The sequence below is a fragment of the Tyto alba genome, unplaced genomic scaffold (assembly GCF_018691265.1).
Source record: "Tyto alba isolate M040663 unplaced genomic scaffold, T.alba_DEE_v4.0 Super-Scaffold_48, whole genome shotgun sequence".
Taxonomy (NCBI): Eukaryota; Metazoa; Chordata; class Aves; order Strigiformes; family Tytonidae; genus Tyto; species Tyto alba.
This window is the reverse complement of record NW_024881324.1, coordinates 23,892,190-23,909,862: the sequence shown is the minus strand read 5'-3', so window position 1 is coordinate 23,909,862 and position 17,673 is coordinate 23,892,190. Positions and strand designations below refer to the sequence as shown.

Sequence of the window (17,673 nt, the reverse complement as noted above, 5' to 3'; positions counted from 1 at the left end):
TCAAAAATTTTTCTTCCAGAAAATTATCTACTTAGTTGTTGAACCGACTCAAACTTTTAGCACCCACAGTGCCCAGCAGCACAGCAAAAGATACACAATTTAACTACGCACTGCAAGAAATGCAACCTCCCTTTGCTTTGCATATGCCTCCATGTAATTTCCTTTCATGTTCACTACTTCTCATCTTAAAAGAGGTGGTAAACAAAGCAAGCTACCCTGCAGTTACAGCAGGTCCAGCAAGCTTCAGGTTGATACAGCCTCTCAGAAAAACACAGTTCTCCAGGTGCACGTTTTAATAAGCCAGCTCCCACCAGCCCAGAGCAGCTCCTGGCAAGCCAGGCCATCCCGACTGCGGTCACGTCCTGGCAGCTGGATCCCCTGCCCGCTGCCATCCGTTCCTGTGGTTGTCAAAACTCACACGGCCACACACCCCTGCTACAGGGATAAATTCATGCAGCGCGCCTGTACTGCTGGCAGAGGTGAACACGCATGAAATTATATATAAACTTAGTCTTTGTCATCCAGCTGGAGTTATAATGCCTATGCAGTGAACTCAGACCTCATCTGCCCCTCACTGCTGATGTTCCTACCAGGAACTCTGCAGAAACTCAGAAACTTCATGTTCTTTTACGTGTTCCTTCAGTACAAATCAGAACACAAACTAAATTATGGATGAAGCTAAAATTGGCAGGCAACAAATGAAGATTACCTGCATTCCATGAAGAGCCATTATGGAAGCAGGTGAGTCATTCTTTCTGCCCCCTCTTTCTATTCTTTTTAATAAACTCCAAATATTGCTTCTGTATATAATCATACATTATTAAAAGTTACTACAAGGAAAAATACCTACACTGAGCTTACAATATAATCTCTAATATATCCATGCATGAAAATGATCTGGTTAGAAGTTCACTACTTAAAAGTCCAAGATCCACCATTCTCTTCACTTGTTCTTTGCATTGGTGTTTTAAAGCCATATTACCTCAGAACAAAACCTAGAAATAGGTACCAGTATCAAATTCTTTATTACCTTTTCAATAAGATCCAAGCACTCTCCATTGTCTGTCCAGTCAATATCCTCCCAAATGAGTCCTTCCCTAAGGAAAATAACGAGCACCTTTTTACTTACAACTATGACAAAATTATTTTAAATATAGAAATAGGAGGAGCTGAGGTATTTATCTTGCAAATTACAGCAAAACCAGCTTGCTTTTAAAAACACATACAGCTCCAGACAGAAGTTTTCAAAGGAAGCTAAGGTAGCTGGGAACCCAGATTTCAAATGAGTACTGCTGTTTTCAAAATCCTTTCAATTTTCATCTGTTTCTCTTACCTGCTGTATTCCAGTTGCTCCAAGGAAAATATGTGCTTGTTGAAATACTCCTGTAGCTTTTCATTTGCATAGTTAATATTGAACTGCTCAAAACGGTTTACCTAAAGAGACAAGAAAATTTCAAAAACACATACACTCCAGGTATTGTACTTTGCAAACAAGGAACTTGTTTTAAGTTGTAACATGTTTAATAATCAAATTCCAATGAAGATGACAAAGTTATGTAGAATAACAAAGCATAAATATCAGACAATCCCTTTGAACAAACATTTGAAACCTACCTCAAAGTTTTCAAATCCGAATATGTCCAAAATTCCAATGGACTTGAAGTCTTCTTTGCTCCTGATTCTGCTGTTGATTTTCTTAATGACCCAAGCAAAACACTGAGAATAAAGTGCCATAGCCATAGAATCTCTGCTGTCTATTGCCTGCATTAAAGAAGGAATACAGAACACATCAAGCACCCCTGTAACTGAGAACTTGGACTTTGCTGGTCAATGCTGTTCTTTGCACAGCATAAAGCAATGTGTAATACAAGCAGGTTTGTATTCCTATGTACCTTGACAGCAACTGTATTAACACGTACACAGCACCACGATTTAAGCTTTAACAGTGTGAATTATAACAGCTGCACACCTATGCGGCTTTAAAATTACATTTCAAGGCTAAAGCATTCAAAAATTAGGAAATCATAAACTTAAGGTATGGAGGATGAAAAGAGAAGGGTAGGAAAACACTTCACCCCTTTCTAGAGGTAAGCATAATGTTATGTATACGCATTTCTAATCATCTTCTTGTAAATAATAAAATTATTTCTGCTGAAAGTTTTCAAGAATGCCCACCTGACACAAATGTCCATAATGAAAATTATCAGCCTACATGATCAGAATTTGAAAAAAAATGGTAAACAATCAGGCTTAATAAGAACAAGAGCCAAGCTAAAAGCCCTGGTCAGAATGACCGAATGGAATCTATAGAGATTTCTAAAAGTCAAATTATATCTTTCCCCCAAAAAATATGTAGTATATTTGGTAGCAACTCTGATGCATGAGCTAAGCTTCTGTTCCTGAGTGACAAATGACTTCCCTGGACTTGAAGAGTCAGCTATATATTTAACAGACCCTAAAAACATGTCAAAACTGAGATGCCTTTACCTGTTGTATACTAAGAGGTGTTAGGATTTCTTCTCCCCTGAGTATCATTGATCTCTGCGTCAATGCTTCAGTTAGCTGTGTGGAGTCCAACCCCAGCAATTCAGCAGATCTGCCCAGAGCTGGCAAAAGGAAGAGGCAGATACAAGTATGTCCTTAAATGTATAGGGTTATGAAAGTAATTTGCTGTATTATTATTACAGCTAACACCATCACCATTTAAGATGCTTCTAAAACTATGCAGATTAGAGATAAAAACACAGCTAGAACCTCTAGGGTATGTTTTTGCTGCTCATGAAAAGTCACAGTATCATAGAAATGCACAACTGAAGGAATTTAGCAGTAGAAATTCATCACAAGTAAGTCACAAATACTCGTTTTCCTCTTAATGTTACATGTCAAGGACTCAAACAATCTCCTGCTTATACTAACAAATTTTTCCAGGTACAAACAGTAATTCACTCTTTGCCCACATGAATGAGTTTCAGCTTCCCTTGGGATGATGAAGATAAAGAAAACCCATGAAATGTTTTTCTTACATGCATACTTTAATTTACAATTTTGCTATAATGAGGTATATTAAGCAGTATGTGATGCTACTCTTTATTGCTATATTTGAACAAACTTTTAAAATGCTCAGCCCAATATTTAGACATACCAGCACAGACTTTCAATTTGCAACTGAAGTATTGAAAGCTCTAACAAAAGATACCTTCAGTGAAGGTCTCAGTTAAGGAACGTACTTGAGCACTTACATTTTATCAATTTGAGAATATTTCAAAGAAGGAATCAGATTACAACAGAATTTCAGTACTATTAATGAAATAAATATGTTCCTAAGTTCTTCCCCAATTAAGACCTGGATCCAGCAGCAGACTAATTTGCCTTATGTGTCAAAAAACCCCAAATCTAACGTTTTAATCAACATTTACAGATGCTATAAAGCAGTAAGACACTTTCACTGTTTGTCCTTGATATGGTCAGATATAATAGCAATGAATATAGTTTTCACAACCTCAAGAAACATTTACATTTGGATGCACAGCCTTCTCACCTGTCTTAAAGGACACCTGTGCCCCACCAGCAGTGATGAACTCAATGTTTCCTAGATGCAAAATGCCAGCCAACAGCCTCAAAACTTCTCGCACCTCCTCCTTGCTGAACTGCATCACTTCCATTGCAGTCTGGAATGACACGTGAGCTTCTTTGACAACATGCACACTGACTCAAAAATGGGCACAAGGACAAACCCAACTGTGTTGTCAGGCCTCAAAAAAGCAAGTCAGGATTGAGAGAGGGCTGGCAGGAGTTAATTCCTTTGGTTTCATCCCAAATCAAATACAGTGTAAGACATGACAGGGACATCTTGGAACATGTAAGCATCACTCTGATTTTAAGAAATCTCTTCTTGGTGCTGTAATTTGCTTTCAAATTCCTCATTAAAAGTGTATAAATACTGGAATGCCCTACTGAGTCATGCATCAGACACAATTTCACTAATTTGCGTTAATAAGTGACAACCTCCTCTGAGTTTTTACCAGATCTTGCCAATTAGCCTTGTAAGTAACAAGGCACGAGAGAGGAAACACAGCAACATCTCAGATTTGCTCATGTGTTGTCTCAGCCTCGGAGAACTCAGAGAAGGCCTTCTGCAGCATATTTTGGGCAAGCCATGAAGTCCAAACACTAGTGGGGTCTGACATCTTACAGCAAAACTGAGTAAGAAAGAGAGTTCTCTACAAAATGTACTGAATTTATGAATAACCAACATAGCAACAATCAAGGCTCAACTATGTAAATGAGGGGAACAGCAAATCTCTGTCTAAAGAAATTATAAAACAAGAGGAGGAACGCATGTTTTTCTCTGACATAGAAGGGGTAAGTAATTTTATGCCTCTTGAAATTACCAGAATTTCCCAAATTTGGGTCTAATATGAGCCTGCTTGAGACCAGATCACCATTTTACACCGTTACAGTGAAGCTCATCATGTTATGGTCACTGCAGGTGCCTGACAGATGCAATATTTTATCTTTCGTAAATCATCAATGACAAATGGAAAAGCCTCAGACTCATCCCATAATTAAAAGCAGAGAAGAGATAATGGTTGATGGCTTATTTTGTACGGAAGACCTTTCACAACAGAGCTCTGAGACAGGCAGCAGCACTAGGAGCTCATCTCCACGCTCACCGTGCAGTCACTCCCCGTCTCCTACAAAAAAGTTTCACTTAAGTAACGTTTCCAGGACTTAAACCACAATAAAAACAGGCAAAGGAGATGACTATAATAGGACAAGACAGGCGAGGGAGAACTGCAGGACTTCTGCCCGGCTCCAGCCCTGGGAATGCAGCCTGGCAGCCTCAGCCCTTGCTCCCAGCCTGCCCACACTGCGGGCAGCATGTAAGTGTCACCTGCCCAGCTGATTTCATGCTCTGCCTACCCTGGAATGACTAGCACAAATTAAATGTCACGCTAAGCAGCATGTGACCACCATATAGATAAGTTAGCAACTTTTCCAACACCTCCTTCTGTCATACTAGATGAGGGTTTTTTACACTAAAAATTACTGTTGCATTCTCTACACATTAATTTGTTAATTTGGCAAAGAGATTAACATAGCTAAGCAGAAACAATTTGGTGAAGACGCAAGTATTTTGCCTGATTTTCGAAATCCAACACATATCACCTCCCTGATATAGTAAGCAATTAGCAATTATTCTAACAGTCAGCATAGACAACTTGTGGTAGCTAATTGGTGTGGGTATAAGATATAAAGCCATTCAGAGAAAGACTCCATCAGGACCTGGTCTTTAATCGGTGTTTACATTTAGTTCAACTCTATTGCATAAGTTACTTCATACAACTGGATTTCCCAGCTGCAACTTAAAGAGTCACAGAAGCCCAGGTGTGTTGCTCCTCATGTGCTGTGCTGTGGACCCAACCCAGTAGAAGCTACATGATCTGGGCAAAGCTTTAGGATAGAAAAACAGTGGAAGCAGATGTAGATGTAACAGAAAACAACGTAGGGAAGGGCAAAGGCGTGTAAATGCCTTACTGTCTTCCTAAGTGATATTCTTTTCATTCCAAAATGTAATCATTTCACTAAGTTACAGAACACTTTGAAGTGACAGGGTAAAAAGTCAAATATTGGAGGGAAGGTGAAGGCTTGCTCAAAATTACAGCCAAGTGTTGTGAGAAAACGTCAGTCCCTGTAAGGTTAGAGGCTCAATGAGAGAGCTGCATGTGCTGGTAAGCACAGGAAGGTTTTGTCCCCTGCTCTGTCAACGGCCCCCGGCGCCCAAACCTCCAGCATTTTTGAAGCATAAAGAACTAGGGAAACAACTCACAATGACTTCCTTGAAAGAATCTTTGTCATTGATTGTCTTATCCGCTATACATCCAGACTGATTCAGGTAGTGGTAGTTCTCTGGTACAGATAAGTAAAAAGCATCTAATGAGGAGAGAAAAAAGGATGAGTGAAAAAAAAAAAAATCCCAAAACAAAATCACTCCACAAATTACTATGTCAGAGTTAAATAGCTCACAATTAATTTGTTCAGAAATTATGATGATGCATGAAACAAAGTTTTATATTAAAATCAGATATGGGGTTGCTGGTTTTTGTTTTATTTAGCTGCATAATGGAGTTAACTCTACTTTTTAGCATGCAAAGACAGCAGGCCCAAAGGGAGATGCCAAGACAGCCTTAGGCAATTTTGCACGTATACAAATGTAATTTCTTTTGTTCAGTGGATTTATTCTTTATGAGAGAGGATTAGAGGAACAGAATTATTTCTCTTTGTTGCTGTGGAGTTATTTAGTACCAGCGAAAATAATCAGCTTGAACAGAATGAGGCATGTTTGTCCCCAAGTAGTTTTCCCAGGGCCACAGCAGAGGCTGGGAGAAAAAGTATTAGCAGCTCGGTGACATTCTTCAACTAAGCAGGTTGCTTTATCAAGTTGATCTCAAATTCACACTCACTGAATCCTGGCTGAATAAATAACTTATTTCTCCGCTTGGGTTAGTGGGTTTCTGCAGTTAAATCCTGCTGTCATCATGGCTGACCGCTAGCAGAAAGCCACTACACTTGTGTGACTTGTGCTTTGCCACTCACCTTTCTCTCTCTCTTCTATCCCTGCCAGCAGAGCATAGAATATATGATAATTTCTTTCCCCGGGGTTTTGTCTTACTACACGATTCTGTCAAAGTAAAAAATAGTTTCCATTTAAGCAATCATTTAAAAAAAAAATTTAATCCACAATCTCAAAGAAAATATTAAATCAAATAAAATTAACTGAGCCAAAGCAAATGTCAACTTACTTTTTCCAATAAATCTATAGCCAGGAAGAAAAACTTTAGTCAAGGAATAAAGTAAAAAGCAATTAACGCACAAGCTATTTATAGTCTTCCTTCTTTCATTTGAGACAACAGGAAGAGCATCATGGTCTTTCCTTATGACTTGCCTACTTCCATAACAAAATGGATAAAGTAGCAACAATGACAGTACTGCATCAGTTCTAATACTAATGTGTTCCCACATCTCCTTCCCCTCCATCCCATCAAAATTGGACTTGTCATGTTCTGGATTTTAATTTACATCTGCTTTCCTTTACTTTTTCTTTTCCCTAAAACTTATAAAACACCTTTAAAGATTAAATTTGTCAAACTGCAAATGCAGCTTATGTTCAAAATACCAGGTAGGATCCCCTCTGTACAGTCCTCATCCCCAAACCTCTAGTGCTCTGGTGGAGCTGGCTCATAGTCCAATTTTGCCAAATGCAGGACAAATCCAAGGGTTTGTCCAAAGGCTCACACTGCAGAAATTCAGCGACTCTGTTCTTTCACATACTTTTCCAGAAAAGGAAGAAACTTATCTTTGGATTCCATAAATGAGGGAAATAGCTGACAACTGAAGTTATCCCCAGGAACTCAGGCCGGTTTAGCTCACTATGCAGGAACATGCACATGAGCCACACTAGCAATAGCAATACAAAATCCTGGTCCTCCAAGAGAATATAAGGCCCATCCCGCCTCGAACGCATATGTGCATGTGCACAAACACATGCAGACATGGGTGCTACTGCTCCCCTTTCCCACCCTCATCAGCTCTATTTAATTATGTATGTTGCAGGATGGGGTGAAAAGACAGACAAGGGCAACCCACTTTTATCAGCCCTTTACAGAAGAGATACGTGGGGGCAGCCCGCAACCAGGGGTAAAAATCACCAAATGAGGATACAATCTATAATTCTTCCCCCCTGAATGTTTCCTTTCTGACAGATGTTCAGCTGAATAAACTTCCCAAAGCGACTTGAGTTGTTGTTGTAAACAGTCTTTGCATTGCCAAAAGCTTCCATAATTGGGCTGTGAAAATACAGAACAAGAGCATTAATGTGTGACCAGCATGCCAACGGTTTCACATGGGACTGGAGAAAAGAATAGCACTGTGAAAAGTTCATTTCTGACACCCTCCTCAGCCACAGTCTACATCCTCTGTATTATCTTCAATTTATTAACAAGGGGCATCTCCATTTTCTGTCAAAAGATGTAAGTGTTCAAGCAACAGGAAGATCAGCCGTACTAAACTACTCTGCAGCTTAATCTGTAACTGCTCAAAAGATGCATGCACTTCTCATTGCTGTACTCAAATTGTAGAAATAAGAAATCTCAGCAAATGCAAATTGCTAGACAGATGTAGGGAAAATAGTCATTGTCCTAAGGCAATTAAAAAAAAAATAATTACAACAAAATACAGCAGGTGAAACAGAGGTGAAGCACGATAAACAAAAGTAATCTCAAATTGCCTTTGTTTGTAAATAGTTTAGTGCCATGTGTTATTACATTTGAACACTGAGATATTTTTTTTTTGCTTGTGTAGAGTGTGTCCAATTTATCTGATGCATTTACTCATCTCTGTCTTCTCATCTAAGTCCTCATTCTCCCTTTACTCAGCATGCTTCTACCGCTTGCACACTCCACCCTCACCGTGCTGTATCTTGTTCCACCTTATCCTCGGGCTACATAAACCAAACTGATGCTTTCTCTCTCCCATCACTCATTTCCCTCACTCTGATTATCTGAATTAGCCCTCCACAAAAATAAAAAGCACCACTAAAGCACTGTCAATTTCAAAACTCTGCATCTTTTTGTTTCATTAAGGTATACAACTCTCTACAGCAGTCAGGTGATTTTATTTAATGGAAAATTTTCCCTTCTCCAATATTAATTTTATTGTTCTGTAAATGCACCCACATCTTTGAAATAAGAGCTTGAAATGTAACTAATGACAAATCTTATGTCTTCCAGAAAATAAATACCTGTGTGTTGAAAGATCTAATACCTGCTCTCAAGAATAGCTTGCTCCACACAGGAGGTCTTCTCTCTGCAGGACAGCTCCAGCGAATGTTGGCTCATTGCAGACAAGAACTTGAGAATCAGCTTAGTGCTTTCCGTCTTACCAGCACCACTTTCACCACTGCAAGAGGAAGACGAAAGTGTTTGTACAGTTCCATCTGCCAGGCAAAAAGCCCTCTGTCTGGCCAGCCTTCCAAACTCTAAACTATTGGAAGTCAGGATTCAGCTTTCTGAATATGACATTCAACACAAAATGCAAGCTATCCTTAGACTTCATAGCACTGTTGAGACAGCATTTCAAGGCATTGATTGAGTAAGGATGTACACAACACCCATGAGGCAATGAAGAGCTCTCTGAATACTAACAACTCTCCAACAATTCTCACCAACACGGAAAAACAAAGTTGGAACAAAGGCATGGCAACGGTCGGAGAGAAAGTCCAGAATTAAACTGGGTAAATTCGGGATTATGTTGCAGCAATCTAGGTGAGGAGGGAGGCCTGCTGTGAGAAGAAAGAAGTTAGAGACACTGATGAATATTATAAGACATAAAATCTACTAATATAATAATATTGATATTCTTAGTGAGCTACATATTCTTCAAAAACCCCTTCTTATATGCCTATCCAAATAAACCAGATTCACATGAGTTCTCATCATCATTGGAGATGTAAAGCCTCTCATCTTCACCCACAGCAGAACAAAGCTATTTGATAATGCAAAACTGACATTTTAAAAACAAACTGGTAAGAAGCAATCTTCCTGATACAAACAGAAGGCAATATACTCAATTTCTCTTCAAAACTAACACTCTAAAAAGGGAAGATATAAATTTGGATCATTTCCCCAGTATCATTTCCCTTCATTTATGTAGTCTTATAATTAAAAACACACCGTGAGCCATTAAGAAACATAACTTGCAGCTGAAGTTTGTCTAGTTTGCTTACTTTTCATCTGCAGTCATTGCATTATATCCTAAACTGCAGCGTAATTCCTAGTTTTCCTAATTCCTAATTAAACTGTGCCTACTTCCAGTTTACTCCCAACGAAAGGAGGTATATATTGGTCTTATCCTACCCTTTTCATTGTAGCAAGCACGAGTTTTGTCACTGTCTTTGATGGAGCACAATTGGGCATGTGGAGCAAGCTTAATTAATTTGACAGTCTTTTGTTGTGCCATCGCTGAGTGGTGACCCTGGTGAATTTAGGTTATGGCGAAGTATAATGATGCTTTCTAGTAAAAAGCAAAGAAGAAAGGTACAGCCCAAGAAAGCAGCATGGCATTTTCCTGCAAATGAATGTCAATAATTACAAAATTAATCAGGGAATTCAGGCAACGTAAGGCAAAGTTTTGTAGCTGAGATTTAAGAGTTTCCCAAGAAGAATGAGGAAGTCTTGAAAATGTTTCATAAAACTTCATACAAGTTATGCTACCTGCTGATATGTTCCAGCAAGTACAATTCATCCATCATACTTACACCATTTCAAAAAAATTCTGTAGTGTTTTTAATTTGGTTTTACCCTTGGTGTCTGGCCTTTTCGGTATTTGCTTCCCTTCTCTTTGCAGGCCCTCAGTCACTCATGTTCCTTTGCCAACAACGGAAATATGTAATATACCCCATATTTAATACTTGCTCCTTCCACAAAACATTTCTACTGCTAGTTTTGAAAGAGCTTCACAAAACCTTGCATTATCTTTGTCTAGTGCAAAAAATCATCAAGTGATACATAAACTTACTGCCTAAAGTCTCGCCCTCTGAGCAGTGTATAGCTCAACAGCAGGGATATGGGTGCCAAGGAGGACATTAGCTCTTTCACTGATGTCACCCTTCCTCTGCCCCCACCTTCTGTCCCGTGCTCTGGAGCATCTGTAGTTCTATGGAAGTTGAAAGTTACCCCACATTAAGAGCAATTCTACAAGTGAGATACTCAAAGCTGATGGAAAAATATTTCCTGTGCCTATCTCTCATACAGTTGGTACTATCCACAATTATACGGTCTTGATTTTTTCTTGGAACAGGAGAGGCTCAAAACTGGGTCAGGCTGAAGATCTACCTGCCCAGTGTCATATCTCTGACAGTCGCCAAATGGAGATGCCCAAGGAAGGCATGTGGTACTTCCCTTCTGTGTTCTTCCAGCTTCCAGTTATTTGGTGTTCAGAAGGTTCCTGATCTAAACCTGATTTCTGTGTGCCTTGTAACTCTCAGTCGATTTATCTCCTGTGAGTTTCTAGACATACTCCCTTAAAAACATATGAATGTGTCTTGTCGGTTCAGATCTGCCTCCTATTACCTTCATCTGATGCCCCCTAGTTCTCATATTGGAAGGAGAAACAAACAACTTATCACAGTGCTCCCTCCCTCTGCTGTGCATGACTTCATGGCTAGCCCCCCCAGTCAGAGCTGTGCATCTCCACTAGCCATTCCCACCTATGGATCTATGCAATTCTTTTGATAGCTCCTTTCTGTTCTCCTCTGAACCACCTGCAGTTCCACAAAGTCCTCCTGGATACAAAGCAAGGGGGGAAAATGCTACTGCAAAATACTCAAGATATGAGCAAAGGATGGATTTACCCGATGTTCTCTACGAATTTACTAGTAACTCCTCTATTCAGTCTTACAATTACTACTGACCACTAAGTTAATGGGTTCCTGGAGCTCTCTGGCATGACAGTAAGATCTCACGCCTGTATGGTGCTCCTCAGCACATGATTTTATGTGCATCAAGTTGGCTCTGCATTTTTCCTGTACAAAAACCAGTTATTAATGAAATGAAAATCAAGAACAAGCATACTAAACTTTAAAGTTATTTATTCAACCCTACAGTAGATACGTTAATGGCCGGTTAAGTGGGATCAATCTTTCAGATTCCTTAGCAAGCCTATGCCTACAAGAAGTTGCCAAGGTCAGTAAAAGGGTGAATTTTTCAGAGCACAGCCAACCTTTCCATCAACCTTTCCACCTCATCTGTTTAAGTGCCCAGCTCATTCCACATCACTACATTCAGTATTGTGAATATATTAAGTGTGACAGCAAGCCACAAGGCCCCCACTTAAGGGATCTTTAGACTTTCTCCATGATTTGTTTTACACAGGGCATCTTGCTAAGGGCACAGCAGCCTGGAGTCTGGACTGCCACAGTGGAAAAAGGGGTCACGGAGAGAAACTCCTCATTCTGAAGGACATAACGCAAGTGAGGCGGTTTCAGCGCTATTCTAAATCACTTCTCAGTTCTGTCTGCTGGCTTTAAAATCCCAAAGACAGATAAACACCCACAAAATAGGTCCCTTCAGCAAATATAGTTCGTCAACCACAGATGTGAGTTTTGGTGTGTCAGTCCCATAAGAACATTTTCCTGCGACAAGTCTGGGTCTCATCCAAAGAGTCCTTTGGTTCACATTGATTTTCAAGCTGAACAACAACGAAAATGTCAGGCCATCAGATGATAACAGAGAGAACAAACTGGTGTCAGACTGTGATTTCCCACTCACGGCACTGACTTGAGTGTCATTCAGGGTGACTATTGATGCTCCTTCGACTGTTTTATACTTCAAATGCTTTAAAGCTCAACTGCTACTGTATCTGGAAGTAAGAGCACGTGTTTGCTTCTGCGTGGACTTGACCACCTTAAACAGAGCAGCAACAAAACAAACCTCTAGAGATATTTTGCTATTCTTACAATAAAGCAGTGGAGGTTTAAATTTGGTCCCAACTTGTGAACATCAGCTAATCATGGGGGAAGTCAGTCCCTTCCCTACATCAGGACAAGCTGTTTGGCTACTCCTTAGTAAGATTGATTCCCTTTATGCTCTTGATGAGGCACCCAGCTGAAAAATCAGATGTTAATAATTTTTTAACATGCCTGTTGTAGCATCAAATTTAACTGTGGTGTACTTTTATTTTATTTTATTTTTTTTATTCCTGTTTTGAATGAAACTGGACTCCGCAGTAAGGTTCAGATCAATATGAAACTGAGCATTTGTTGATGTAGATGTTTTTGTCTAAATGAAGTCTCTAGTTCAATAGCCAAATAAATTTTAGCCTGGGAGAGTGAAAATACCGTTTCACAACCGTGTAAATATTCTAATGCAGAGGCTGTACACAGCTTCTTCAGTGTGCCATTTTGTTGACATTTTGCTAAGTCTTTTTTATGCAGCATTATCATGAATTAAAATAAGCCTGTGTAACACAGGCTGATAAATAAGCATTGTCGTATGACTCCATCTAACATCATCTCTTCTGTATTTCCCTCCTTTCCACCTCTGGACAGGATGATTATATTGGAAAAAATGCTCTTGCCTTTATATTACCTTTTGAGTCACTACTGATGACAGTTTTTAATTCAGGTTCTTGCCTTAACCCTCTCATCTTACCCCACCCAGACAAATACCCCAAGCATTTTAAAGCAGTAGAAGTTTTTTCACAGGTTTCTGAACCCAGAGCCTTAAGCAAGCTCCAAATCAAAGCTGAGCTAATTCTGGGTGCCAGCAGAGGGCACTTCAAGTCCAGAGGAGCACAAGGAAGCGTTCCGTACCTTACACCCCATGGGGCTGTTACAGCTTGCCACCGAGTTTTTAGATCCCAAAGTCAGGAGCAGGTGAAACTGCATATTAGAATGTGAAGCCTACACGAGCAGTGCACTCCTTTTAACTGGATGTAACTGCTTATCGTGTTTTCATGATGCAACATAATTTTCCTTTCTATCATCACTTACATTAAGTACAAGACCAGAATATTTGCCTGAATTCAGACACTGCAGAGCTCCACTTGACCACTTCTTTGAAATGTCAGTAGTAACTGAGAAAGTCTAATAGTGACTTGTTGCAATCTAATCTTAAACCAGTAAAAGATGAAGGAGTTACCAGGATGCTGAAGATGATGAGCATGCTTCTGAGGACCCAAAACTAAGTATGTGATCACAAGGACTTTCCTAAACCTCAGAAGGGCCACTGAAAACCTGCAGTAATTTTAAAAATTCTGTTCCAAGTCCTTCACAGATAGAGCAGATAATACTGTTTTAGGAAAGTAGATTTGAATTTTTATTTTTTTAATTGAATTGCATGGTCCCTCAATTTCTGTAGAAACAAGATACCCTTATAAGGTTGTATTGTAGTAGTACCTGTCTGAAACACTGAACTTACACAAATCATTGTTTAAATCCATGACCATGGTAAACAATTTTAAAAGGGACTGCTAATGAAAAACTTCTTCATATTATGGTTTAACTGCACCAAGGCACATAGTTTACAGAGCGGAGACTGCTGGAGACTTCTCTGGAACATCAGAGACTTCAGCTTATGTCCTTTTTAGGACACAGCCTGCTTTTCTCTTGGCAGCTTGTGGGGAACTGGAAGGAAAGGTAAAATACTTGGGCCAGTACAGAATGGCATTAACAAGGATATCAATGGCCATCTGCTAGGCACCAGAAATCATTTCAGTCTCGAAAATTTGGGCACATGGGCTGTTCACAAGTAACTACCTGGCATTAAATCACGAAATCATGACTCCAGGCTGGCTATTTTCACCAGACAAAGATCTCTGTGCATTTCTTTTTTTCTTGGAGTGTCACCTGGACTCAGCTTTATATGTACTATGTATTCAATAATAAAAAAGGAGAAATAGAGTTAAAGAAAGATGAGAAACCCACTCAGTCCCCTCCATCTTTGTGCCACTGCCAGGCAGAACCTGCCTAGAGATGAAGGCAGGCGGGGACTGCGACCTGAGAGCTTGCAGAAAGTTGGAACCAGACCGAGCTGTATTGCATCTGATCCACATCTCTAACAACAGCTTGGGTCCTGAATGCGCCAGATCCTCCTCGTATCCAGGAAGCCTTGCAAACTGACCTGTAATCTTAAACGCCAGCAGAAACTGCCTATTGCAAAAGGTGCTGCTCTCACTCTGGTTTATCCCCTCTCTGCCCCACCGGCGGCCCCACGCCGCGCTCCCACGGCTGTCACAAGGGCTCCTGTGGAGATCAGGAGCCAGCCAAAATTGTGTCACCTTGTGTCGGAAGAGCTCCCCACATTTAACCTGTGCTGCAGGAAGGGGAAAGCAAACAGGCTTAATCACAAAAACACTGCAAAATCAGGAGAGGAGAGGAGAAGGAGGGGAAACACGAGCTCTTTCACCGCCACCCCCCGACGGCTGGTGCCACGCTGCCATCGCCACCAAAGCTGCTTCTCCCAATCCGGTGGGCAAGGCTTTGGTTTCCCTGCTCATGCATGAGCCAATGCAGCTGAGCTGGCAGGCAGAGGAAAGGCCAAAATGCTGGCTGCATTTTCAGCTCTTCTAGAGCAAGACGGAAGGAGGAGCTGAAAGCAGTGAAAAGCTACTGAAATGCCAACTGCTCCCAACGTACCTTTGGCAGCAGCAAGATCCAGACTACCAGTGACAGTGGATCAAATGGGAAGCTGTTAAATCACCACTAAATTAAAGCACAATGAGATTAAGCAAGGGAAGATTCATCGGGCAGAATTAAGCATCTGAAATGTGGAGGGTTTTCTCTTTTGCTATTTTTATTTACCACATTTCTCAAGATTGGTGGTTATTTTTTCTTTTCATCTCGATACAGGGTTCAGAGTCTAGTGGTGACAAACTACTGAGCTGCACAGGGATGTTTAAACCAGTGGGGAAAGCACTTAGGGTAACGTTAAAAAGGATGAGCAGCAAAAAAACACACAAAAATACAGTAGATCTTTCCATTAAATGAAATCGTAAGATGCATAAGAAAAATTAACACAGAATGATACAGGGTTCAGATCTCTCTTACAAAACTCTATTTAAAAGCCTGCTTGCTCCTGGAGTTCTCCTCTCCACGTGGCCCAAACCCACGCTCCCAAAACACCTCAGAAGCCTCAAAAGCAGCAGCAGCCATTTACCTGATGAGGATACACTGGTTGTCGTGGCGCTTCCAAAGGCAGCGGTAGCACTCGTTCGCCACGGCGAAGATGTGAGGCGCAATCTCTCCCATGTGGTGCCGGCTGTATCGCTCCACGGCGGCGCAGTCGTACAGTCCCGGGATGCTCTTGTAGGGGTTCACAGAGGCAACGATCGAACCAATGTAGGTCTGCAAGCACACAGCCCCCCCCGGCCCCCCGCCCCCCCAGGAGTTGTTATTACACAGGGGGTGCAAGAAATGAACAATCTTCCCAAATGAAAGACAACAAATAGACGCTCGCAAAAGCCTAGCAATCCTTTGCATAAAGGCACCTAGTATTTTTTCCTGCTTTCTTCCTTTCAACAAAAGCAACAGAAGGCAAAAGTTATTTGCAGCCCCGTCATGTTTTCATGCTTCCCTCCCCTACAGCACCGAGCTCGGCTTTACAAAGCCCTGCCTTAACGCCGCTTACAGCCGCACAGTAATGCCCACGAGCACCGGTCTACAGCTACTTCTCACACCTTCCTAGGGACTCACTGAGCTTACTAAAAACCTGATCGTGTCCCAAGTATTGGTGCAAAAGTCCCTATTTTCAAGTAGAGTTTCCAAGTCTTTCCCTGCTCCTCGTTTTGTATCAGATGTTATGGTAGACACTAGTACCATTACATAGGAGCAAGACCTAAGAAAAGCAGGCAAACTGGCAGATGCTACCAAAACATTGGGTTTCTGCAACTTTATTACTAGTTTGAAGTGCAACAGTAGCTGGCAGGGCATTCATTTCTATCTCATTGCAATTCAAGAACACAGCCGTTAAAACCACCCAGGTAGTAGCTTATGCCCATTCCCGTTGCCTGAACTCATTAAGTTGTGGTAACATGATCATTTGCAACAGTATTTCACAACGCTGTTCATTTTCTCAGTCACCCTCTATCGACTTCAATATATTTTTCAAATAAAATCAGATTAAGTGAGGTAGGAGATAACATTAAGCATGAGAATTTCCAGTACATTTCGGAGGCATGTGAAATTAATTGAGCTATCCCAGTGTGTGTGTGCAGTGTTACCACTGTGATACTCATTTCATTTTGTTAAGCACCCTTTCCGTGGTTACAGGGGGGGGGAAGCCAACACTTGGCTTCAACAGCCCTGCTGGGGACTTGCAAAGAATCGGGCTGCGAAGCCTCCGGCCCTGCCCCACGCTCCCCACGCAGACAGATGTTTCACAGGCAGCCCACCCTCCTGTCGCCGGCAGGAACCAGCTGTGAAGTCGACAGCAGGACTGGGGCTGTCTTCACCTCCCCAGCACCCTACCCAGAAGGGGCTGGTTAAGGTGAGCGGCTTCTTGCACGCCGCAGGACCGCAGCCCCACGCGCTCCTGCTGCAGCCGCCCTCTCCCCCCGCAAGCCACCGCGGGGGCACCCACTGAGCCCCAGGGACCGTCAGCTCCCCCACCTTCTCCTTTCCTCCGTCAGTCTCCTCCACACCACTTACACTCCACATCTGCCTGCCTCCCTCTTCTCCTCCTTAATTTAACATGTCATTATCGTTGTGTGTAAGCTCTCCTTTCTCACTGTTACCCTGCTGTTACCTTCCCCGTTATCCACCTGTTCATCCTCCATCAGGCCCAAAACAAGTAGCACCTTTGAGCTTTTGCTAAGGGAACTGCAGCAGCGTCCTTGAAATTATGACAACTTTATTAGCTGCGAGGGGAACATTCCTCCTCACTGTAATTCAAGTGCCTTCTACAGAGCTGTGAACTTTCAATCTGTGTGTTTTATAAAAACCCCCATGCTGTGCAATAGCTCAGAAGGTTTCACCTAGGGGAAAGGTACCATTTCAACACAAGATCGTATCACAGGGCAATTACAGAACTGAGACAGCAGCTTAATTTCCTGGAATCATCCCCTCTTGGATTCTTAAATAACTAACAAGGAAGTCCCTGAGAAGAAAATTCTTCAGTT

The 17,673-nt window shown here is 41.3% G+C and overlaps 1 protein-coding gene across 2 annotated transcripts in view; it reads right to left on the bottom strand.

Moving 5' to 3' along the window:
- Positions 1–17,673, bottom strand: part of MYO10 (myosin X) — a 169,515-nt gene that overhangs the window by 64,500 nt on the left and 87,342 nt on the right. Inside the window, exons 4-15 of one of the 2 annotated variants that reach the window (XM_042806731.1) lie at positions 15,714–15,901; positions 10,576–10,713; positions 8,824–8,958; positions 7,723–7,847; positions 6,804–6,817; positions 6,598–6,682; positions 5,831–5,934; positions 3,539–3,668; positions 2,488–2,606; positions 1,615–1,761; positions 1,334–1,434; positions 1,031–1,097 (exon numbers count right to left, since the gene is read on the bottom strand). In XM_042806731.1, coding sequence (XP_042662665.1) covers positions 1,031–1,097; positions 1,334–1,434; positions 1,615–1,761; positions 2,488–2,606; positions 3,539–3,668; positions 5,831–5,934; positions 6,598–6,682; positions 6,804–6,817; positions 7,723–7,847; positions 8,824–8,958; positions 10,576–10,713; positions 15,714–15,901 — 1,353 coding nt within the window. The remainder of the gene's footprint in view (positions 1–1,030; positions 1,098–1,333; positions 1,435–1,614; positions 1,762–2,487; positions 2,607–3,538; positions 3,669–5,830; positions 5,935–6,597; positions 6,683–6,803; positions 6,818–7,722; positions 7,848–8,823; positions 8,959–10,575; positions 10,714–15,713; positions 15,902–17,673) is intronic. The other variant, XM_042806732.1, reaches the window with a different exon arrangement.